General features: G+C 55.1%; 3 protein-coding genes and 1 long non-coding RNA gene across 8 annotated transcripts; 2 read left to right on the top strand and 2 right to left on the bottom strand.

Moving 5' to 3' along the window:
* Positions 1-17: 17 nt before the first annotated feature.
* On the bottom strand, positions 18-7,106 carry TBC1D10C (TBC1 domain family member 10C). Of its 4 annotated transcripts, XM_053561470.1 has the most exons (10): positions 7,089-7,106; positions 5,200-5,377; positions 4,394-4,493; positions 4,071-4,178; positions 3,892-3,998; positions 3,579-3,693; positions 2,814-2,879; positions 2,494-2,683; positions 978-1,132; positions 18-725 (listed from the first exon to the last, which is right to left on the bottom strand). In XM_053561470.1, exons 2-10 carry the CDS (start codon positions 5,349-5,351, stop codon positions 378-380), a joined length of 1,341 nt encoding a protein of 446 aa, XP_053417445.1. In that variant the 5' UTR covers positions 5,352-5,377; positions 7,089-7,106; the 3' UTR covers positions 18-377. The 4 variants fall into 4 exon arrangements, with proteins under 4 accessions (XP_053417445.1, XP_053417442.1, XP_053417444.1 ...); XM_053561467.1 differs by having other exon boundaries at positions 3,892-4,178; XM_053561469.1 differs by lacking the exon at positions 7,089-7,106 and adding an exon at positions 5,604-5,635 and having other exon boundaries at positions 3,892-4,178.
* A 184-nt stretch (positions 7,107-7,290) lies between these two features.
* Positions 7,291-10,591, top strand: PPP1CA (protein phosphatase 1 catalytic subunit alpha). The gene is made up of 7 exons (XM_053561473.1): positions 7,291-7,489; positions 7,998-8,129; positions 8,275-8,505; positions 9,096-9,200; positions 9,619-9,842; positions 9,928-10,062; positions 10,139-10,591. The coding sequence occupies exons 1-7, from the start codon at positions 7,435-7,437 to the stop codon at positions 10,247-10,249; spliced, it is 993 nt and encodes a 330-aa protein (XP_053417448.1). The 5' UTR covers positions 7,291-7,434; the 3' UTR covers positions 10,250-10,591.
* Positions 10,592-10,731: 140 nt separating this feature from the next.
* On the bottom strand, positions 10,732-17,129 carry RAD9A (RAD9 checkpoint clamp component A). 2 transcript variants are annotated; one of them, XM_053561471.1, is made up of 11 exons: positions 16,973-17,129; positions 16,819-16,889; positions 16,281-16,409; positions 15,127-15,241; positions 14,944-15,043; positions 12,788-12,903; positions 12,585-12,694; positions 12,440-12,504; positions 12,208-12,345; positions 11,267-11,474; positions 10,732-11,187 (listed from the first exon to the last, which is right to left on the bottom strand). In XM_053561471.1, exons 1-11 carry the CDS (start codon positions 17,004-17,006, stop codon positions 11,092-11,094), a joined length of 1,182 nt encoding a protein of 393 aa, XP_053417446.1. In that variant the 5' UTR covers positions 17,007-17,129; the 3' UTR covers positions 10,732-11,091. The 2 variants fall into 2 exon arrangements, with proteins under 2 accessions (XP_053417446.1, XP_053417447.1); XM_053561472.1 differs by lacking the exon at positions 16,819-16,889 and having other exon boundaries at positions 16,973-17,110.
* Positions 17,130-19,995: 2,866 nt separating this feature from the next.
* Positions 19,996-22,484, top strand: LOC128565157 (uncharacterized). Its single transcript, XR_008374215.1, has 3 exons — positions 19,996-21,142; positions 21,446-21,582; positions 22,310-22,484. It is a non-coding gene; the product is annotated as an uncharacterized LOC128565157 (long non-coding RNA).

Raw genomic sequence — 22,484 nt, 5'->3', positions numbered from 1 at the left:
AATCCAGGCATCTGCTCGGTCAGACTTTATTCCAGAAGCTCTTTGGAGGCTGGCAGCCCACCCAGCCGCCTCTCCATCCCACTCCTTCAGTGCTGGCTTTGATGTCTGCAAGGGTCCTGGCACCAGGGAGGCTCCATGGGCAGGTGTCTGGCTTGGGTCCCCACAAGCCCTACTCTGATCTCCCTTCATCTTTGTGCCTGACACAGTCTGTAACATTGGGGGACTCCCCTCCCCCACTGCCTGGACTTGCTGGGAAGGGAGCTTAGTCCCCAGACCTCAGCAGTAAAGTGCAGTGCCTGTTTGCAGGGCTGACATCAGCCATTCACCTGATCAAGATTGGGGGATGCTGAATCCATGGTACCCTCAGAGTAGAAGCCTCAGAAGCGGGTGTCCAGGAAGGAGGCAGAGCCTCGATGGGACCTGGGGGGGCCTTCAAGAGGGGGGCCCCGGGCCCGAGTCAGGAGCCCATGGAAAGTCTTGCCACGAGTCTGGGGTTTGCGACGTGGGGGTCTGGGCTCCTCCGGGGGCTGCACCACAATACGGGGCACCTCGGGCTTGGCACCCCTTCGCGCCCCAGCCAGCTGCTGGGCCTCAAAGATGGCTTGTGCCCCAGAAAGGCGGGCCTGTGGCTGAGGGGGTGGCCCAGGTGCTGACTTGGGCAGCTGGGCCAGCTGGGCCCTGATCTCCTGCTGCAGGTCCCGCTCAGACAGGGCCACACTGTGCACCTGTGGGGAACAGTTGGTGCTGAGTTTGCGGGAGGGCAGGGCAGGAAACCATGAAGTCCCCATGGGCGGGCAGTATGCAGCCCCAGGAAGTGGCTGAGGGGCTGACAGCCTTGCTGAGGGAGCCACAGAAAGTCACCTGAGGCCGGGAGTTTCGTGCTCTCTGCAGCTCAGAGGACAGGAACTGAGCCCCAGTTCTCACTTGGCTTCCAGCTCTGGGGTGGGCCATTGCAGAGGGCAGATGGGGGCACCCACCTGAGATATGAAGACCTCCTCCTGCAGCTGGGCAGGGGGGATGGCTCGAAGGGCGCCAAGCGTCTCCAGGAGCCCTGGGCAGGCCCTGCGCTGCTCTGCAGTGCCCAGTGCGAGGCGCACCAGCGTCAGCCCCACACGGAACAGCACCTTGACACCTGCAGGGGAGGCTCACTCACTGGGAGGCCAGTCCTGCCCTCAGTTCCACACCTGAACATGCCCTCAGCCATACTCCCGCCATTGCCTGCAGCTCTGCTCCCTCCCCCAGCCTGAGGCTGGAAGGTGGGATTGCACTCTGTGGGGCACAGCCACAGACTCCTCTGGGCCTTAGCTCCCTTGTCTCCACAAGGAAAGGTCAGGAGCGTGCTCCTTAAGACCTTTTCATTGTAACTGTGACATTTTGATTGTAGAAAGATTCTAGGCAGAGTTTTTCACCCCTAAGCCAAAAGCACAGTTCTTATGTGTGTGTACATTCCCCACAGTGTGACCTTGAGCCAGTCCTGGCGCCTCAAAATCCCTTCCTGGCAGCCTCGGATCTGCTAAGAGAAAACAGCTAGGAGACCAGGGAGGCCTAGTGACAGCTGAGACTTGTGAAGGGACAATCACTACTACTGATGTCCTTGTAGTTATTAAAGGGAGCTGGAGCAGGGCTGGTCCTCAGGTGGAGTTGATCAGACTCCACCCAGGTCTATCCAGCCCTGCCCTCAAGGTCTGAGACTGGAGGGGAGATGACCCATGGATGGCCACTTGAATGCCTGTGACCCCAGCTCTAAGCCAGCTAGTGCACCTACCCCGTGGGGGGACCTGAAGCCAGTGGGCACACAGCAGGTGCTCAGGTTCTGTCAGGTGCAACCTCGGGCATCACAGAGAGAACAGATGGGAGGTGTTGAGGCAGGGCCCCAGGGACCAGCATGGGTCAGCCGACTCCCCTTCTGCTCTTGGCCTGCCCCCCAGTGTCCCCCTCTCAAGCTTTGCCTCCCCAAGCCCTCCTGCCTGCGAGGCCCCAGGCAGCTTTACAAAGAGCAGCCCCCCACCAAAATAAATAAAACTCCAGAAGGCCCCTCCTGCCACTCCCCTCATACTCTCTGTCATATCCCTCATTTTATTTTCTTCATGACACTATGACAATCTATAAATATCTTGTTAATTTGGTTATTGTCACCTCCCATCCACACTTGTGCTAGAAGGAAGGTCTTGTTGACTCAGGTGTTCCCTGTCACCAGGGCCAAGCCCCTGTGGGCTCTAGAGGAATTCCTATCACCTGCCCAACCCGGCCTAGTCCCAGAGCTCAGTCCTCCCCTGTTATGACATCCCCAGCTCCTACCCCAGGAGCTCCAGGGAAGCCTCCCTGACCCCCTGCCCTGCCCCAGGCATCACTGGTCCTCCCAGTGCATCACAGGGCAGGAACCACACCTGAATCAGAGGGGCAAAGGTCCCAAGGAGCCAGGACTAGCAGTGGCATCGCAGAGCACAGCCCCACCATGTGTGCCCCAGGCCCCCACCCCAGTGCCCTGCTCACCCTCGCTGAGGAAGGCATCCCAGACACGCAGCACCGTGGGGAAGGGCAGGGAACGGGCGAAGAGGCACAGGAACCACTCAGGCAGGTAAAGCAGGGGTCCGACGCCCACCTGCTGCAGGTGCTTGTGCACACGTGGGAGCAGCCGCCGCAGCAGGGCCATGAACACCTCAGCATCTAGCTGCACGGCCTCCTGTAGCCATGTCCATAAGCCCAGGGGCCAGTGCCACCTGGCACCGCCACCCCGAATCCCAGTCCCCAGCCCCCACCCATATTCCGGGTCCATTCCCTTCATTCCTCCAGCCTCCACCCCAGCTGCTCACCATGTGGGGCCCATAGTAGCCAGGGAGGTAGACCTCGCAGATCTGCACCAGGCACCAAAAGGCCTCCTGCGGGGCAGGGCACAGGCCTGTAGTGCCCAACAAAGGGGACCACGAGGCAAAAGCAGGACAGAAGGGCACTGACCAGGGAACCACCAGGAGCCTGGCCTCAGTGCCCCTCCAACTTATTTAGTGCCTGGGGTCACTTTCCAAAACCTAGGGCCTGCTGATGAGCTTAAGGGACCAGAAGTCACAGGGATCAGAGTGTTGAATTTGAGGGTCACAGGGCTGGGGCTCTCTGGGCAAGAGTTTTTGTTTTTTTTGTAGTTTTTGGCTGGGGCTGGCTTTGAACCCACCACCTCCGGTACATGGGGCCAGCGCCCTACTCCTTTGAGCCACAGGCACTGCCCTGGGCAAGAGTTTTGAGGGTCCCAAAGTTTAAGTCCTGAGTTCCTGGGGTCATTGGGGTCAGAGATCACAATCCGAGAGATCAGAATCAGGAGTCATGGAGTCAAGGGGAGGAACATCCAGATTCCTGGATCATTGGGGTAATGGTCAAGGTCAAGGTCTCAGGCTCTGGGAGTCATGATCAGTAGGCTTTAAGGTCACTGAGGTTGATAGTCACGAGGCCCTGGGTCACTAGGATTGGGTCTGGGAGTCAAAGATCCCAGGTCCCTGAAACCAGAGTTCTTGGGGCTGGGATCACTGGGGCTCTAGGGTTCAGGGGTCAGGGACTCAGCTTCTAGGGGCAGGGTCCTGATCACTCACCTCTGGGGGCAAGTGCATGAGTAGCACAGCAGCCACAGGACCCTGTGCCTGGCAGTAGCCTTGTTCCGGTCGGTACAGGGTGTAGGCCTTGAGTACCTGCAGGAGACCCTGCTGCCTGTGCCAGAAGACTCCATTAGGGGCCAGTCCTCCAGGCAGCCCTTCCCTACCCTCTGGTTGCCTCTGCCCAGGCCTCAGCCTTTCTGGGACTTGATGGATCCCGAGATGCAAGGCTGTGATACTAGCATAGCGAGACTATGCCCAAATGCCTGGGGCTTGTGGGGCTAGGGGTCACTGGCCATCACTGGCTTCGTACCCGTGGCCCTGGGGTGACACAAACATTTCATGCAGAGGGAATTGACGATGCAGGTCCCTGCCAATGGTCTCCATCCACTGTGGGTCTCCTGGGGCCTCTGCTAGCTCCTGTGGGTGTGAGGGCTCAGTGTGGTGAGAGGTTCTGGGAAAGGGAGGTGGGTTTCCTGCCCATTCTCTCACCTGGTAGGTGCCAGGGCTGTTCTTCTGACACACATGGGCCCCACACAACAGAGGCCAGCACCGGGCCCGCAGGGCTGAGGGGATGCCTTTCCGACACTGCATCTTTACCTGTGGGGGAGGGGGAGGAGCTCCATTAAGCAAGTCCCACTTGTCCCCGTAGGCAGGCCCCATGCACAACTTAGCCCTGGGCAGGGGCCACTCTGGGTTGCAGAGAGCAAAGGCAGGAGGTGCTGGGACATAGGATGGGTACATTCTGCCATGGTTCAGGCCTGGCAGAAGAGTATGAACCAAGAAAGTCTGGGTGGGGCTTCTCTCCCCCTCACCTTCTTGTACCGCCGGGACATAGTTTTTTCCCAGTGTGAGGTCATCTCTACCCACTTCATCTCTCGTTGGCGGATCAGGTCTGCAGCGGGGTAGCCCGGCCTGGTGGCACATGGCACACATATCCTGGTGCTGGGCAGCCAGTTGTTACCTAGAGCCCATACCTGCCACCCTCTATGCACCCAGGTGAGCCCATTTCCTGGCCCCCGGGATCTCCCAGGAGCTCTAGGGAGTGACCTGTGACCCAGGAGTTGCCAGTGGTTGTCATGGGGACAGGAAAGGATGTGGCTCCCATGTGGGCAGGAGGGACTGAAGGGGTGAGTGAATGTGTGTTTGGGGAGGGGTTGGAGAGCTATCAGCCAGGACAAGGACACAGAAAATTCTTAGGTGAAGCTTATTGGACAGAATCCTGGACTGGACGTCAGGAGCCCTGAGTTGGAGTTGGGTTTTGCTGTGTGACCTAGGGCAAACTCCTGTCTTTACTTTGAGGAGCATAGGGAAGGAAGTATGGGTTCTATGATTTGGATCTGGGATTCCTGGACACAAAATTAAAAGGGAAAGGATGTCAAGCCCCAGGGGTGTATGCAAGCCCTTGGAGGTTTGGGGCAGAGACAGACAGGGATACCCCCAGCCCTTCCAACTTAAGATGCTACCCAGAACCTAAGGAAGGTGATAGTGGCTGAGTCCCCAGCTCAGTCCCTACTGCCACACCCTCCCAGATCCCCAAAGTTGGGCCTCACTCCAGTTCAGCTCTCTGACCCCAACCTCAGGCCCAGCACCCTGCCCTCCACACCCCTACCCCACTTACCCTGACTCTGTTGAGCTGCCCCCAATGAAGCCATAGCGATCAGCCTGGCGATACGGGCCAGGCCCACTCAGCTCTGAGTCAGACCCCAAAGAGCTGGAGTCATCCTGTAGCTCAGAAGTCTGCATGAGGTCCTCCCCCAGGGCTTGGGCCATGGTGCCCACACCTTGGAAGCCACAGGCTGAGAAATGTGGGGAAAACCAATGAGAGGGGTTGCTCCTAGCCAGCTGGGGCCTGGGCTCCCATTCAGCCAGTTCCCAGCCCCAGGCCTGGCTGTGGGTTGGATGGGCAGGCTTCAGGATATTTTATCCACCCCTCTGTGTCTCCTCTTTTATTGGGGTGGAGAGTGAGGCCCCGTAGTGACAGAAAGCCCAGGCCCAGCCCCTGTCCCCACCAACCCAGCTCACCTCTCTGCTGCACCTCACCTCCTCCTCTCACTTCCTCCTTACACGCAGCATCAGCAACCCACTGGGGGCCCCTCCCAAGCCGGTGGGGGGGGAAGCTCACCCCTTCCTCTCTGAGGCTCTTCCTGCCTGCCCCAGTGCCCCTGAGCCATGGGCTCCTCCTACCCTCCCCATGGGCTGGGTGTCTGGTGGCTTAAGGTCCTGTGCTGGGTGTAATGGTACCACAGCCTGCCAGATGTAGAGAGGCCAGACCACCTTCAGCTTTGAAGATACTGGCATGTTAAAGCATGCAACTCAGTGTTTCTATAAGAATTTTGGTTTAGGGCGGTGCCTGTGGCTCAGCGGGTAGGGCCCCGGTCCCATATGCCGGAGGTGGCGGGTTCAAACCCAGCCCCGGCCAAAAAAAAAAAAAAAGAATTTTGGTTTAGGCAGGGTGCTTTGGCTCACACCTGTAATACCAGAACTCTGGGAGGCCAAGACAGGTGGATTGCCTGAACTCACAGGTTGGAGACCAGCCTGAGTCAGAGAGACCGGGTTGGAGACCACCCCGGTCTGTAAAATAGCTAGGTGTTGTGGTGGGTACCTGAAGTCCCACCTACTTGGGAGGCTGAGGCAAGAAGATTACTTGAGCCCAAGAGTGTGAGGTTGCTGCGAGCTATAAGACTACAGAACTCTACCGAGGGTGATAGAATGAGACTCTGTCTCAAAAAAAAAAAAAAAAAATTATGGTTTATTTAATCTTCCCTCTTTGCAAAGTCACACTTTTAACATGCATGCAACGCAATATTATTGTGTTACTCAAAAGGTAATTACAGGGCTGCCTCCATAGCTCAGTAGGTAGGGTGCCGGCCACACACACCAAGGCTGGCGGGTTCGAACCAGCCAGGACCAGCTAAAACAACAATGACAGCTGCAACAAAAAAATGGCCAGGTGTTATGGCCAGCACCTGTTGTCCCAGCTACTAGGGAAGCTGAGGCAAGAGACTTGCTTAAGCCCAAGAATTCGAGTTTGCTGTGAGCTGTGATGCCACAGCACTCTACCGATGGCGACATAGTGAGACTCTATCTCAAAAATAAAAAAGGTAATTATGGGTCTTATAAGAAAATATTAATTTAGCATACCCCAAGGCAGTGTGAACCAGAATGCATTCTGCCACCTGAGAGTCAGACGCCCAGGAAAAAGAGGTCCTCCGGGAATGTGACGCTCTGGTTTTGATCAGACATTGTTATCTTTTTTTTTTTGCAGTTTTTGGCCAGGGCTAGGTTTGAACCAGCCACCTCTGGCATATGGGGCCGGCGCCCTACTCCTTTGAGCCACAAGCGCCGCCCGAGACACTGCCATCTTTGAGCCTCAGTTTCCCTTTCTGCACTTCGAATACTTAATTTATAGTGTTCGAGGAGACGGTATTTGATAAGGTCACACAACCATCCCACCCAGCCTAGGGGTGGGAAGGACTGTTCAGCGCTTGAAAGAGAAAAACAACTCACACAGTACTTCCGGTCCCATAAAACAGGGACGGGAGACTCTCAAAGGGCGGAACCCGACAACCGGCCCCGCCCAAACCCCGCCCCGACGCGCTAAGCCCCGCCCTGTCGCCAGATACCCTGCCTTCCGGGCCACCGCGGCCGCTGCACTTCGCGTCCAACGGAGGCGCTAGAGCGCAGGGGGGAGAGGGCGGGGCGGAGGGACGGGCCCGGGAGGCGGGGGAGGCGGGGCGGCGGGCCGGGGGCGGACTGGGGCGGGCGGAAGGAGAGTCAGGCCGGAAGGAGGCTGCTGGCGGGCGGGAGGTAGGAGCGGAGTCCGGAGCTGGTGGGCCGGAGCGGCGGCGCCGCCATGTCCGACAGCGAGAAGCTCAACCTGGACTCTATCATCGGGCGCCTGCTGGAAGGTTGGCCGGGGCGGGGAAGGTCCGCGCCCGCCGTGCCCTGGCCCCCTGCCCGGCCCGGAAGTGGCGCGCGGACGGGTCTGCCCCTCCCGGGGCCAGCTTATGCTGGGCGGGGACGCGCCGCGAGGTCCCGTGGCCACAGCTTCCCACCGCCATTCGCGGGCGCGCCTGAGAGGTCTGGGACCCGCTCCGACACCCAGAGCAGCCCCCTTTCCTGGGCCGGGGCGCACTGGTTGGCTTGGCCCTCGGGTTGAGGGAGGAACCTGTGAAGCCCACCCTTAGAGTCCTGCGCGATTAGGTTTTGGGTGGCAGGTGTCCCTCCCAAAGGCCTTGAGGGTAGTCGGGGTCTTCTAGAAGGCTTGAGGCGGAGGTCCTGGGAGGCTCAGCAGCAACAGCTGCCTCTAGACAAGGAGAGGCCGGGAGGCCCAGGCGCCCTCAGAGGTGCCCATGGGTCACCGCGACGCCCACTCTGCTGAGGGGCCAGGGTCCTGACATCCCATTCCACCCCCAGTGCAGGGCTCACGACCTGGAAAGAATGTACAGCTGACAGAAAATGAGATCCGTGGTTTGTGCCTCAAATCCCGGGAGATTTTCCTGAGCCAGCCCATTCTTTTGGAACTGGAGGCACCCCTAAAGATATGTGGTGAGGCCCCTGCCCAAGCCCCTTTGGCTTCCTGAAAGTGGCACTGGGCCCCCAAAGTTCGCAGTTTCCTCTTCCCTTGAGCCCAGTCCTAGCTCGGTTCAAGTCTAGACCCTGAGCCTAGCTTACCTGGTTCCCTGGGACACAGGTGACATCCATGGCCAGTACTATGACCTCCTGCGGCTGTTTGAGTATGGGGGCTTCCCTCCGGAGAGCAACTACCTCTTCCTGGGGGACTATGTGGACCGGGGCAAGCAATCCTTGGAGACAATCTGCCTGCTGCTGGCCTATAAGATCAAGTACCCTGAGAATTTCTTCCTGCTCCGTGGGAACCATGAGTGCGCCAGCATAAACCGGATCTATGGTTTCTACGATGAATGTGAGTGGTCTGAATGTCCAGAAGCTGCCCAGGTCCTGAACTTCATTCCCTGCTCCTCAGTGGGACCCTCACAGGGGCCTGCAACAGCAATGCCAATATCTGAGATACCTGCTGGACTGTGAGCTCTGTGAGAACAGAGCCTGGGTCAGTGCATGTTTGTGCCCTGCCCTTCCTCACTGGCATGGAGTCTGGTGAATAGTTGCTGACTGGAGGGCTGCCTGTGTTTTAGTACATTCCCCCAGGACCCTGCCTGGTGACACTCCCCTCCAGTACCTTTGCTACTTAAGCACTCAGGATACCTGTGTGGCCTGTATCCTGCTGTCCAGAAGCTGAGACAAACCAGACTCTGTCTTGGCCTGGTCCTGTTCATGGGGTGGAGGTGGGTGCCAAACCTGAGGTTGATCCATATGGGAACTTTGACTTTCTGTGGACTCCAGTGCTATAGAATTAACTCCTGGAAGTCTGGTAGGGAATCTTGCCTGACTTCTTGTGGCTGTTCGAATAGCCTCAAGTGCCCTGGAAGGCCCAGAGACCCAGGCTGGTACAGGAGGGATGGGCAGACCTTATGACCTGCTACTTCCCCTGAGCAGGTAAGAGACGCTACAACATCAAACTGTGGAAAACTTTCACTGACTGTTTCAACTGCCTGCCCATTGCAGCCATTGTAGACGAGAAGATCTTCTGCTGCCATGGAGGTGAGGGTATCTCTGGGACACATGCTGAGAAGGCCTGGCCACTTAAGATATTAGCTGGGGGATGTGTCCCCATCGCCTGGAGCAGCTCTCCCTTGGGTCTCTTGGATGCCACCCCTAACAGGAAGTCTCCCGTGTCAGGCTGCAGTCACCTCCATATCAAGGCATTCACTCCCCTACATAGAATTTGTCTTTCTTCAGGGAGCTCCATGTTCCTTGAGGGCAAGGACATCCTTGTCCTTGTGTTGGGAACTTGAATAAGCCAAGGGGAAAGTGATGGACTTCTGTCTGCCTGGGCTCTCAGGAGCCCAGGTGAGGGGCGCCAAAGGATGATGGGAAGGGTGAGGCTGGCAAATGCTTCCTGGGGGAGGGGTCCTTGTTTTGAGGGTTGTTAAGGAAGTGATCTGCCTGTGCCCCACAGGCCTATCCCCAGATCTGCAGTCCATGGAGCAGATTCGGCGCATCATGCGGCCCACGGATGTGCCTGATCAGGGCCTGCTGTGTGACTTGCTATGGTCTGACCCTGACAAGGATGTACAGGGATGGGGTGAGAATGACCGTGGTGTCTCCTTTACCTTCGGAGCTGAGGTGGTGGCCAAGTTCCTGCACAAGCATGACTTGGACCTTATCTGCCGAGCACACCAGGTAGGCTGGAGGCCCTGGTCTGGACAGCAGGTGGGGAATGGGCAGGCTGGGACTTGTGGAACTAACTGTTCCCATCCTCACCCAGGTAGTAGAAGATGGCTATGAGTTCTTTGCCAAGCGGCAGCTGGTGACACTTTTCTCAGCTCCCAACTACTGTGGCGAGTTTGACAATGCTGGTGCCATGATGAGTGTAGATGAGACTCTCATGTGCTCCTTCCAGGTGAGTGTGGGGAAGGAGGTGGCCAGTGGGCCCCGTGGCTCAGCCCTTTGAGCCTAACTGGCTTTGTTTCTTCTAGATCCTCAAGCCCGCTGACAAGAACAAGGGGAAATATGGGCAGTTCAGTGGCCTGAACCCTGGAGGACGACCCATCACTCCACCCCGCAATTCTGCCAAAGCCAAGAAATAGCCCTCATGTGCTGCCCCTCTGCCCCAGATGATGGATCAATTGTACAGAAATCTTGCTGCCATGGGGGCGGGGGTCACACTGGCCCCTCAGGCCCACCCATCATGGGGAACATGGAGCCTTGGTGTATTTTTTTTTAATGAATCAATAGCAGTGTCCAATCCCCCAGGGCTCATTCCTGCCTGTATCCACAGTGGCTACAAGCAGGATCCTGGGGCTGTGGCTGCAGCTCAGGGCAATGGCAGGCCAGATTGTGGGTCTCCAGCCTTGCTTGGCCTTAGGGCTGGCAGCTGGGTCCTGGGGCAACCCATCTGGTCTCGAATAAAGGTCAAAGCTGGATTCTCACTATGGCCTGTCTTCCTTGTCACAAATGCTGAGTGTGGTAACCCTTCTACACACAGCTGCTTAGGAGTGCAGGCTTGCTAGGTGCAGGGCCCCAAAGGCTCTTAGAATTCCAAGCCAGGGCCAGACACATTGGGAATATGGGAAAAATAGTCTCATTCACAAAAGGCCCGGGGAAGGCGGGGGCTGTGAAGTACCAGCAGGGCCAGGTTTCCTAGAAAGGTGAGCCCAAGGAACACAAATTTCCTGCCCTGCCCTAAGGCTCAATAATAGCTAAGCGGTGAAGAACCCCTAGCTAGGTAGCAGCTTTGCACCAGGTCTGGGAAGAACAGACATGATTGGTTAGGGATGATGACAGGACCCAGGCTAGTCAGGGTGGGCCAGGCAGCTCCACAGTGGATAGCCAGTGGGGCAGAAGCCCCAGCTTGGCTCCAGCAAAGTCCCCCATGGATGGGGCTTCACCTAGTCCAGGGCCTCTGGACACAGACCTCAGGCTCTTCAGTTCAGCCTTCACCCTCACTGTCTTCAGCCAGCACAGGGCTGGGGCCCTGGGGGGAATGTACAGGGGCCAGGATGGAGCCAAAGAACAGCGAGCGGAACTGGAAAGAGAAAACAGCAAGTTCTGGAGGCTGCTTCTCTCCTTACTTCCCGTCCCCTGCCTCCACTTCCAGCCCTTACCTTCTTGGGTGGGGGAGTCCCTGGCACTGTACTGGGCTCTGCTTCATCTTCCTCCTCTGAGTGGGGGTCAGGGCTATGTGGGAGCTGGGGGCCAGGTGAAAGGGAAATGGAAGGCAGCACCCGTGATCCCTCACTGCCTAAGGTGGTTTCCATGGCAATCATGAAAGAGTCAATGTCATCATTGTCAAAGTCTTCCATGTGGGGCGTGCTGCAGGCAGAAATGGAGTACCAGTGAGGAAGAGAGAAGAGGGGTACAGAGGCAGGACCCTGGGAGAGCTCAGAAGGGGCTCTGGGGCCTCATGACTGCTGGTGCTCTCTTGGTTTTATTACTTCCTGATTTGACTGGACAGGAGAGAAAGCTGGAGTTAAGTGGTGGCTTCCTGGAGGGGGTGGGCCTGGAATCCCTTTGATCAGAGTTGAGGTAGAGGCCTAAGGGAGGCATCCTGGGAGCTAGCTTAGCTCAGCAGGGGAAGGGAGCAGCCAGGCTCGTTGAGCTGGGCCACTTGGGCCCCAAACCCCCACCTTCCCAGGAGACAGGAACTGGAGAGCACTAGCATCCAGGGACAAGCTGGGCAAGAGGCCAGACCAAACTTCCTCTGCTTAAACTATACTGCGCCCATCCTCCCCAACCCACCTGCCCTTCCAGCCACCTGCTCCCCCCACACCAGGCAGCTCCCTGCCTCCCAGCAGCCCTTTCCCTCCTTGGCCTGGGAAGAAGCTCAGAGAGGCCACCTCACCCAGAGAAGGAAGCCAGCGGGGTCTGGGGGATGCTTCCCTGGGCAGGAGGGGTCTCTGAGTACAGCTGACCATGAAGGCCGAGCCTGCAGGGGTGGGGGGCCCAACAGGAAGTGTGTATTGGGGGGAGGGGCAGAAGCTGGAAGCCATAGGCTCAGGCTGGGGTGCACAGACAGAGAACAGGAGTGGGAAGGCAGGGCCCTCACCTGTAATTCTGCAGCTGAGGCACTGGCTGGTGGAGCTCCGGGGAGCCTAGGTCCTTGGAGTGTGGGTCAGTCTCTGAGAGTGTGGCTAAGACAAAGTGACCATCCAGCAAAGAGTCCTTGATGGTGAAGATGGCTGGTCTGGGCAGGGGACAACAACCCCAGGCTACATCATTCCATTCAGCTTCTGGTATCCTAGAACCCTCTCCTCCCCTGTCCCAGGGATGGGAATTACCTGCCCGGAGCATCAAAATGAATGCTCAGATTCAAGTTTGCTGATTCTGCAAAGCTCAGGAGCCCCTGGAGGGAAGAGGCAGAGCAGTGAAACCCTGGGCTAGGCAGGGAGAAAGAGATGGTGAGTGTCTGGTGGGGAACCTCACCCGGAATTCCTTGAGGCAAAAAGTGACAGCCACCCCTTCTTGGGCCTGCAATTGCTGGAAATCCTCCTCCCCAATGCTCATCTCAGTCACCATGGCTTTGACAGTGTTTTCTGTGGGGGTAGGAATAGGAAGAACCTAGGAACTTGGCCCCTGCTCCTTCCACTCTCAGCTCTGCCCTGTACAGGCCACCCCTGGCTCCTCACCTGCCACCTCCTCCTCCTCCTGGTAGCTGCGCAGGATGACCCTGCGGCCACGACCAATGCCCAGTGTCACTTCAGGCAGTGCAGGAGGGAAGGGCAGCACAGCCTCCCCCAGGACCCTGTAAGGAGGGCAGAGTACACAGAATGCTTGGTCCTGTCCAGGGCTTTGCTCCCAGAGGACCTAAGGCTGGATGGTGACACGTACATGTACAAGGTCAGACAAGTAAAGTAAGACAAGGAACTCATCCTAGAAAAAGCACTACACACCTCATTGCTGAATGTCATTACTGTCACCTTCAAAGTACTTCCCTTGGGAAGCCATGCACTGATGCCAGTGCCTAGTCTACCCTTCAAAGCACTTAGGATGAGTTCATGAACTTAACTGTCAGCCTACGACAACATCTCTGATAGTCATTCCAGAAAAAGAGTTCCAAATTGCTCTTAAGGGTGTACTAGGTACTCATGTCATTATACGGTTTCTTAAGGGGAGTACTCTGCAGGTGACAGTAGTGATATTCTACAGTTAGAGCACCTATTCTAGGATGAGTTCACAAACTTAATTGTCCAATCTCATATGTATGGCCTAGCATGCTCTGGGAAGGCAAGGACAGACTTGCGCAAGATGTGGTCCCTCCTCTGTCAAAAGTTCCCAAGGTATGGCTCGGAGCCTGTAGCTCAAGCAGCTAAGGCGCTAGCCACATAGACCAGAGCTGGCGGGTTCAAATCCAGCCTGGGCCTGCCAAACAATGACAACTACAACCAAAAAATAGCCAGGCATTGTGGAGGGTGCCTGTAATCTCAGCTACTTGGGAGGCTGAGGCAAGAAAATTGCTTAAGCCCAGGAGTTGGAGGTTGCGCTGTGATGCCACGACACTCTACCCAGGGTGACAGCTTGAAGCTCTGTCTCAAAAATAAAAGTTCCCAAGGTGTGGGAGAGAAGGGACAAGGTAGGCAAGAATAACAGAGTTCAGAGAAGGCAGCAGGGAGGACAGGTTGGCAGGACTGGGCCACATGGAGGTGGGACAGCGCACTCACACCATCCTACAAATCCAGCCTTCAGAAAAAGCCTTCAAATCTTTTCTAAGGATACACACTGCTATACAGAGAAAGTAACATCTGGCATTTTGTATGTATTCAAAATTGTTCATATGGGGCAGTGCCTATGGCTCAGTGGGTAGGGCACTGGCCTCATATACCGAGGGTGGCGGGTTCAAACCCAGCACCAGCCAAACTGCAACAAAAAAATAGCCGGGTGTTGTGGTGGGCACCTGTAGTCCCAGCTACTTGGGAGGCTGAAGCAAGAGAATTGCCTAGACCCAGGATTTGGAGGTTGCTGGGAGCTGTGACGCCACGGCACTCTACCGAGGGTGACAAAATGAGACTCTGTCTCTAAATAAATAAATAAAATAGTTCATATGAAAAAGAAACTTGCTCATTTATAAAAAGAAAAAAATAGTGCAAACTAGGATGATAGCCTGTCTTCCTTTACTCCCTGAGTCCCGAGTAGTGTTAGCTCAACAGCAGCAGATGTTAGGATCCAAAGGGACCTTCAGTCACCATTAGACCTCAGGCAGTCTCCAGTATGGGGAGGGCGAGAGCCCATCCTTTTCTAAGCTGGCCTTGCCAGGGACCTTTGCTGGAATACCCATTTCTCTGGCCTCTGACAGCCCATGGTGCTCTGCCTGCCCAGGCAGCCTTCCTAGTGCACAACACCCCCTCCCAGCCGCCTGCCTTGGCCTGGGGACTCCTCAAAGTTACATCCCAGACAGATCTCAGCCCTTGAATAGGAAACCACTTGTAGAAGGAGGACTAGGCCAGAGAAGATTTTGAACCTTTGAGCCACAAAGTTACCCAGGCCAGACAAGAAATTTGATAGCAATCTAGAGACATGCTATCTGGAAATATTGAAATGGGTATGATTTTTATAGGACCCTAAAGACAATAAGGAGAATGGAACAGGGTAGACCTGCCCCACCTCTATCTCAGCCTCTGCCACTGAAGAGATAAATAAGAAACCTGCACACACACTGGGATGTATGATGTCTTTGAGTTTCCCAGAAACTATGTAAGGAAAATGGAGGAGGTGCCTTCTTAAATTGACCCTCGAGATCCTAAGAGGGAAATGAAGAGAGCTGAGCTTGTGGCTGGGGTGTGCTCACCGTGCTGGGGCTCGAAGCATGTGGGGGCACGAGGCTGGGTCAAAGACGGCCTGCAGGGATTCACAGTCCTGGAAGGACAAGTTGTGAGTCTTCCGTACTCCTGGATGAACAGACAGGGTCTCAGTGGGCCTCAATGACTTCCTCCCACTTAGGGACCCTTTGACTGAACAGCTGCCCACTCACCGTACTTGCAGTGCAACTGGACCACCAGGCGGCTGCTCCTGCCATTCAAGGAAATGCAGCATTTTTCCACAGTCTTCTCCAGCATCGCCAGCGAACGGAAGATGGACAGGAAGGACTGCATAGCGGAAGATATATCAGCCCCGTGTTGCACCTCCACCAACCAGCGCTCACATCCCATGTAAGCCCTGGCCCATTATGTAACACTGAGAAAAGGACTCCCATAGCATGCAGGACATTTGCAAACTTCTGGCCTTCTTCCTGTTGTTCCCTCTGCCTGAAATACCTTAAAAGAACTGCTTTTACGTTTTTTGTTTTTTTTTAATTAATTTATTTTTATTGTTAAATCATAGCTGTGTACATTAGTGCAATCAAGGGGTACAATGTGCGGGTTTCATATACAATCTGAAATATTCTCATCAAACTGTTCAACGTAGCCTTCGTGGCATTTTCTTAGTGCTTTTACGTTTCTTGACAACCTGAATGTCCCCGCTCTCTCAGGTCTCCTCCTTGGACATTTTTTTTAAAGACAGTCTCACTCTGTCACCCTGGGTAGAATGCCATGGCAGCAACCTCAAACTCCTGGGCTCACGTGATCCTCTTGCCTTAACCTCCTGAGTAAGTGAGACTACATACAACTGCCATGCCTGGCTAGTTTTTCTACTTTTAGTAGAGATGGGGTTTCACTCTTGCTTAGGCTGGTCTCAAACTACTGAACTAAGGTAATATACCCACCTCAGCCTCCGAGAGTGCTAGGATTACAGGTGTGAGCCACAGTGTCCAGCCTGGATGTCTTTATTATGCCTCTCAGCACTTTCTATTTAATTAATTAATTTATTTTTGAGACAAGGTCCACTCTGTTGAACGAGCTAGGTTGCTTACAGCAACCTCAAACTCCTGGGCTCAAGTGATCCTCCTGCCGCAGCCTCTCCCAAGGAGCTGGGACTACAGATGTGTGCATGATGCCTGGCTAATTGTTTACTTGTTATAGAGACAGGGTCTTGCTATGTTGCTCAGGATTGTATTGAACTCGTAGCCTCAAACAATCCTCCCTCCCAAAGTGCTGGAATTATAGGTGTGAGCCACTGTGCCCAGCCCCTCACTGCATTTTGCATGGGGTTCCACAGCTGGGGCCACTGCAGAGGGATGGTCCTCACCTTCATCAGAATCTTACAGCGAAGCAGGTCCTGACCAGGGGTGACTGCTTGGTACTGCTGGAAGAAGAGGGGGGCAAAGAGGAAGCAGGCATAGGCAGAGCGGGAGGAATTCACAGTCCGGAGAGAGAGCTGGGCCAAGAAAAGCAGGGAGAGGGATGTGGTCAGGACACAGCGCCAAGCCCAGCCCTGCAGCCTGCTTTTGCTCACACACTCGCTCTATGGTCCTCCCACTCCACCAACACCTGTTGAAACCCTCCTCCTTGGAGTCAGTGAGCATCTTCTCATGAATCCTGCAGGGTCAGCCTCACCAATGCTCCCACATCAGCGCACCCCGCCTTTCCCCCAGATAGCTCTACGTTCATGTCACCCCCGCCACCCTTAATTCGCACAGCGGCCTGGAAAGATGATAGGACCCAAGTCGATGCCCCAACTCAGCAGACAAATCTGCCGCAGTCATCCTGCCTGATGGAAGCAAGACTGGAGTCCGGGTTACCGGTGCCAGGTTGGTACCCCACCCCCCCGTACCGCAGCCCCTCACCCCGTACTCCAAGGGTTCCAGGTAGAGCTCGTCCCCGATACGGGACAGGGAGTGGACGGCCTTGCCGAGCACTGCGGGGAGGAGAGCAGAAAGGGTCAGGCTGGCGCCTCGGATTGACTCACGTGCCCCCGCCGCCTGGCCAGCCCAAACTCACCCTTCACGTTGCCGCCGGTGACCAGGCACTTCATGGTGACCCAACTCCGAACCCGGGTCTAGCCTAAGACCCGGCTGAGGCAGATGGCTAGCCGCGACAGGTAACCCCCGCAGGTCTCAGCGGCCGTCTCGGGCGCCCTGTTTCCCTTCGCGCGCACCACGGCCGGCAGCCCGCCCCTACCTTTCTATTGGTCCACAAGCGGGCGCCTCAGTCACGTGAGAAGACGCTCGTAGGCCCTGCGATCACGTGATGGAGTCTATTTCCTAGGGTGGTCCTAGTCACGTGAAGTGGAAGCGCCTTGCCTAATGCGTCTAGCTTTCCAGTCCTGCCTCTGGCCCTTCCACGCCCCGGGGGTACTGCGTTGCGAGGCGGGGCGCACCGAACGCGAAGTGCTGAGAGGATGCAGCTCCAGGGCTCAAGCTGCCTGCTGCAGTGGACGGAGCCCTGGACTCGGACTCGGAGTCGGAGATGTGGGGGCAAGCCCTCCTGGTCACTAACTTAGTACACATTTTCTGGGCGTCTGTGCAGGGTCGAAGCCTGACCATCCGCACCAAGTCTGGCCTGGGGACTCAGGCGCAGACAGCAATCGCTAGCTGTAAAAGTAGGTCAAAGCAACTTCCTGCAGGAGCCAGGGGTGGCAGTGGGCTCTTCATTCTGGCTTCGAGGACCCTTTATTGATCATCTTCATTGATTCTTGGAGAAAGAAGAGTCTTGGGATAGAAAGGGATAGAAGGCAGAGGGACTAACAAGTGTAAAGTCTCAGCGGTTCTTGGGCTTGCACTCTCAGGGAGGGGAGTGGAGCTGCCAGGATGATGAGGGGCACTACTTGGAAGATCTGGAAACGTTTTTAGGAGGATGGATGTCCTTATGTGCTTTTTTTTCCCCAGACACTTTGTTGCCCTGGTTAGAGTGCTCTGGTGTCATAGCTCACAGCAACCATAAACTCTTGGGCTCAAGAGATCCTTTTGCCTCAGCCTCCTGAGTAGCTGGGATTACAGGCACTTGCCACAAGGCCTGGCTGTTTTTAGAGAGGGGGTCTCTCTTGCTCAGGCTGGTCTGGAACTCCTGAGCTCAGGCGGTCCACCAGCCTTGGCCTCCCAGAGTGCAAAGATCACAGGCATGAGTCACTGTGCCTGGCCTAAGTTATGTGCATTTTTTTTTTTTTTTTTAGAGACGGAGTCTCACTTTATCGCCCTGGGTAGAGTACTGTGGCATCACAGCTCACAGCAACCTCCAGCTCTTGGGCTTAGGCGATTCTCTTGCCTCAGCCTCCCTAGTAGCTGGGACTACAGGTGCCTGCCACAACATCCGGCTATTTTTTTGTTGCAATTTGGCCAGGGCTGGGGCCAAACCCACCACCCTCAGTATATAGGGGTGGCGCCCTATATAGGCTGGCGCCCTATTCACTGAGTCACAAGCACTGCCCAGTTATGTGCATTTTTTAAAGACCCCAGAAAGAAGGGGGTTCATTAGCTGGTTCTTCCCCTTGCCCTGGGCAAGTCCCATAGGTATGCAAGTCCCATAGGTATAAAGTGGAAAGGAGTCCCACAGGGACTCACTGACCCCTGGTTTCTCACAAATCTCTGTGGTTCCTTGAAGGGCCCTGGGCATCCCTTTGGTTCCTTTAGGGCTGGCTTGTGCCTTGGCCACTCCCTCTCAGTAGTGCAGAGGATATATTTGTCTCTGACCCTTTGTCCTTCAACCTCATTTGTAAAGAGTTATTGATACGTAATAATTGTACATGTGATCATTTCAGTGCATGCATGCACCTTATTTCTCCCTCTGATTCCCATCAGCTCCTCCCTGTCACCAGACTTTGCTTCTTCCCTACACTTCTTGGGGAGGAAATTATTGTTCTTTTTCCCCCTCCAGGAGGATCAGACTCCTGGTACAGTCCTTCCGCAGGTCCTGATATCTCTGCCTCATGGATACACACCCACTTTGCTCTCCCCTTCCATCTCCACAGCCACTGCCTGACTTGGGCCACCATTCTTTCAACCTGCACAAAATGTAAGAGCCCTGATTGGTCTCCTGCTTCCACCCTATCGCCTCTAGTCCCCTATCTTAACAACAGCAAAATTACTAAAATGTCCGTGTGTCATTTTGTTTACCTGCTCCAATGGTTGCCATAAATTCAAACTCTACCCCAAACCTGTAGGGGACAGTTTCACCCATCTCCTCCCATCAATTGCCGGTCAGACCTGCTACTTTCTTTTCCATCTGTGGGTCTTTGCACGTGCTGTTCCCACCACTTGGCGTGATCTTTTCACTTCTCACTTGTCTCCTCAGTGACCAGCGACAGTTGCCTGTCCTTGGCTAAACCTTCTCTGCCCCCCGGCCCTGACCCTGTGCTCTCTGGGTAGGTAGGCCCTTGCCCTGTGTTAGCCACAGAGCTTATCACATCTCAGCATCATCTCATACACATGCTTGCCTGTTTAGATCTCCTCCTCTACCATGTAAACCAGCAAAGCCTTCCCACCTTGCCCACCTCTGCTCCATACCCATTACCTCAGCAGGCTAACTGGGACAAGAGACAGGTACCAAGGCTCCCTAGAAGGGAAGGGAGGGGAAGGCCATGAATATTAACAGGGTCCTGTTTCTTCCCCCTGACACTTATGAGGCTACAGGGTCCCAAGGCCTTGAAGCCTTTGGGGCAAGGCCCTAGGCATGGGGGAAAGGACACAAGCTCTTTGAGCACCAAGGTCTCAAGCTTGGATCTTCCTGCCAACTTCCTTCCAGTTGGGTGAGAAGTGGTAGATAAGAAACTTCCCAACAGGTAATTATTGCAACAGTTCAAAATGGCAACCACCTCCTTCCACCCCATATCTGCTCCCCTCACCATATACGCATGCTCACACATCCTTACACAGGTCCCTGCAGCTTCATTGTGTTGAGGAAGAAACTGATCCAGAGAGGAGCCTTGACCGAACCATTACTGAGAATTGGACATCTGAGTGGAGGGTGCAGAAGGTGAGGGAGTGAGCCCTGCAGACATGTGGGGAGGAGCACTTCAGGTGGAAGGAATGGCCAGTGCCAAGGCCCTGAGCAGAAGTTTGCCTGACAGTTTGAGGAATTGCACCTCCTGTAGAGCTGAGGCTCCTGAGCTGGGGAGGACTACAATCTGGTAGGGGGAAACTGACATCAGTCAAAGAACCACCAAATTAAATGTGAAATTACACCTTTGAGAAGGGACAGGAATGATGACAACATGGGTATGTCCTTGTGCAGACCTGGTCAGCAATATCAGGAAGGGCTTGCTAGAAGAAGGAACAGTTCGAGGAAGGTGAGGCATAAGAAGCAAGCTGACCAAAGAAGCCCATGTGCTAAGAAGTCATCATTTTGCCAGGCACTACTCTGTCCTGCCACGGGATGTCCTCCTCACGTGAGGAATACAGAGATGAACACCGTAACTTGTAGTTGGCATTTTGCCAGATTGGGGTAACTAATGGGCAGAAGGGCAGGGGAGTTTGGGGTTGGAAGTTGACTCTGGTTTGTCTTGATCTACTCTCTGCACAGGCAGGAAAATGGCATTTGTGTGGTTACTCTGGGGTAACCAGGCGGGCAAGGGAGCTATACTTGGAGGAGCATTAAGCTGGTGGAGTGCTACTTGGCCTGCATGTGATGAGTTTGTGGCATGCCAGGCATTGCCAGCCCCTTGCCAAGCCCTGCCCATGCCTTTCTTGTTCCCTGGCATTTCTCCCAGTAGTCAGACGATATGTGCATGTAGGAGAGTTTTGGTGAGTCTGTTGAATGACTGAAGAGTGAAGTATTTGGAGAGGGCACAAGATTTGAACCCAGGATGAGGTTGAGGATGAGAATGTGGTTCTATGTCCGAATCCTGTCTCTTTCACTTAACAAGCCGTGTGAAAGTGCACGAGTTGCTTGTAGTTTCCAGACCTCAGTTCCCTGATCTGTAAATTGGAGGTAACAACAAGCTTTATCTCAGAGGGCTGTTGTAGGGCTCAATTTGGCTAATGTGTACAGAGCTTTGCGCATCTGCTGTCAGGACAACTATTCTGTGGTTGCTGTGCTCTGCCCCCCACAAGTGTATTCTCACAATGTCATAGGGTCACAGCTGGACACAAATCATCAGCCTGGATGGAGCCAGGGTGAATCTACACAAGGAACCCAGGAGGACAACACTCCTCAAAGAAGTGTGACAGAGCAGAGGTCTGCGGTCCAGGCACTGTGAGAGGTTCTGAGGCTTCTTAGGTTGGGGCAGAAAAGTTAGACCAAGGGGAAGAGGCTTAGGGGGAAGGCTGCTGCTCCTCCCAGCTGTGCCACTTGCTGGCCCCATGATTCTGGGCCCTTAGTGTCCTCTGCCTCCCAAAGAGAACCTGAGTCCTTGCCTTTCTTGCAAGCTTGCTAGACACTGGCACCAGACAATGGATGTACCATCAGCTAGGCACTAAGTATAAGAGCTCACTACCAGGCACTGTGCACAAACCAGGGATTGTTTTCTTTTTTGTTTAGTCTGCAGGGCTGGAGGTGGAAGGCAGATGTGAAGGAAATTTTTAAACTCACAATGAGGATAGGAAGCGGGAAGCTCAGGCTTGTTCACCAAAACCTGGCATTCTGGAGTTACAGGGCCCCCTTGGAGCACAAATGAGGTAAGTTTAGGACAAATCAAAGGCAGAGTGCTTCACCCAGCAGGGGACACCAATGGAACTCATTACCCCAAGATGTGGTCTTGACTAGAAGTATAAATAGCTTCATAAAAGGTTTAGATAAATCCATGGATGACAGCTCCATTCCTGGGTTAGAAGGGAAAGGAGGCTGTTTAGGGCCTGTCATCCCCCAGGGAAGGAGTCAGAGAGGTGACCTGGCCTCCCTAAGATGACCCCTTTGCTCCGCCAGTTGGTGGCAGGCTTCCAGTGGCACAGACTCCAGGAGGTAATGCCGTATCCCTGTAAGCTGGAGCCAGGCCTGAGTCCTGGCCCCTTTCCTCCCCCTCCTCCACTCCTTGTTCTCTCTCTGGGGGAGAGGATGGCACTGCCAACCTTGGGGAAAGCATCCTGGCCAGGCTGTCCCCTGAGGGACCAGCAGAGGGAGACAGACACCGTATCCTGTCTCAGTTCCCAGCACAGGCTGATAGGCCAGGCTGATCGGCCTTGGGCAGGGTAGAGCATCTATGCCCACAGTTTTGTGCCCACGCTATGTAGGCAGTCATGGAGGGAAGACATCCTCCCTGGCCAAGATGGGTTTACTGCAGGGGAGTTGGTTTCAGGGAATCAGGGACAGGCTGGGGAGGGGGCTACTAATTAAGAGCAGGGTGGTTCTGGAACCAGGCTGCCTGCCTCTGTGCCGCTGGGCAAGTTATGTAACTCTGTGCCTCAGTGTCCCCACGGTAAAACAGGACCTGCTTTCAGGAGGACTAGGTGAGATTCTCCGTGTGCTACACTGAAACGTTTCCCTGCAGTGCCAGGCTGTGAATGCTTAGTGACAGCAGCTCCACCCTGCATAGGCGGAGAGACCAGGAGCCTCTCCAGTCTCCTTGGCGCTCTGCGGCACA

The sequence above is a fragment of the Nycticebus coucang genome, chromosome 14 (genome assembly GCF_027406575.1).
Source record: "Nycticebus coucang isolate mNycCou1 chromosome 14, mNycCou1.pri, whole genome shotgun sequence".
Taxonomy (NCBI): Eukaryota; Metazoa; Chordata; class Mammalia; order Primates; family Lorisidae; genus Nycticebus; species Nycticebus coucang.
This window is presented reverse-complemented; position numbering and strand designations above follow the sequence as displayed.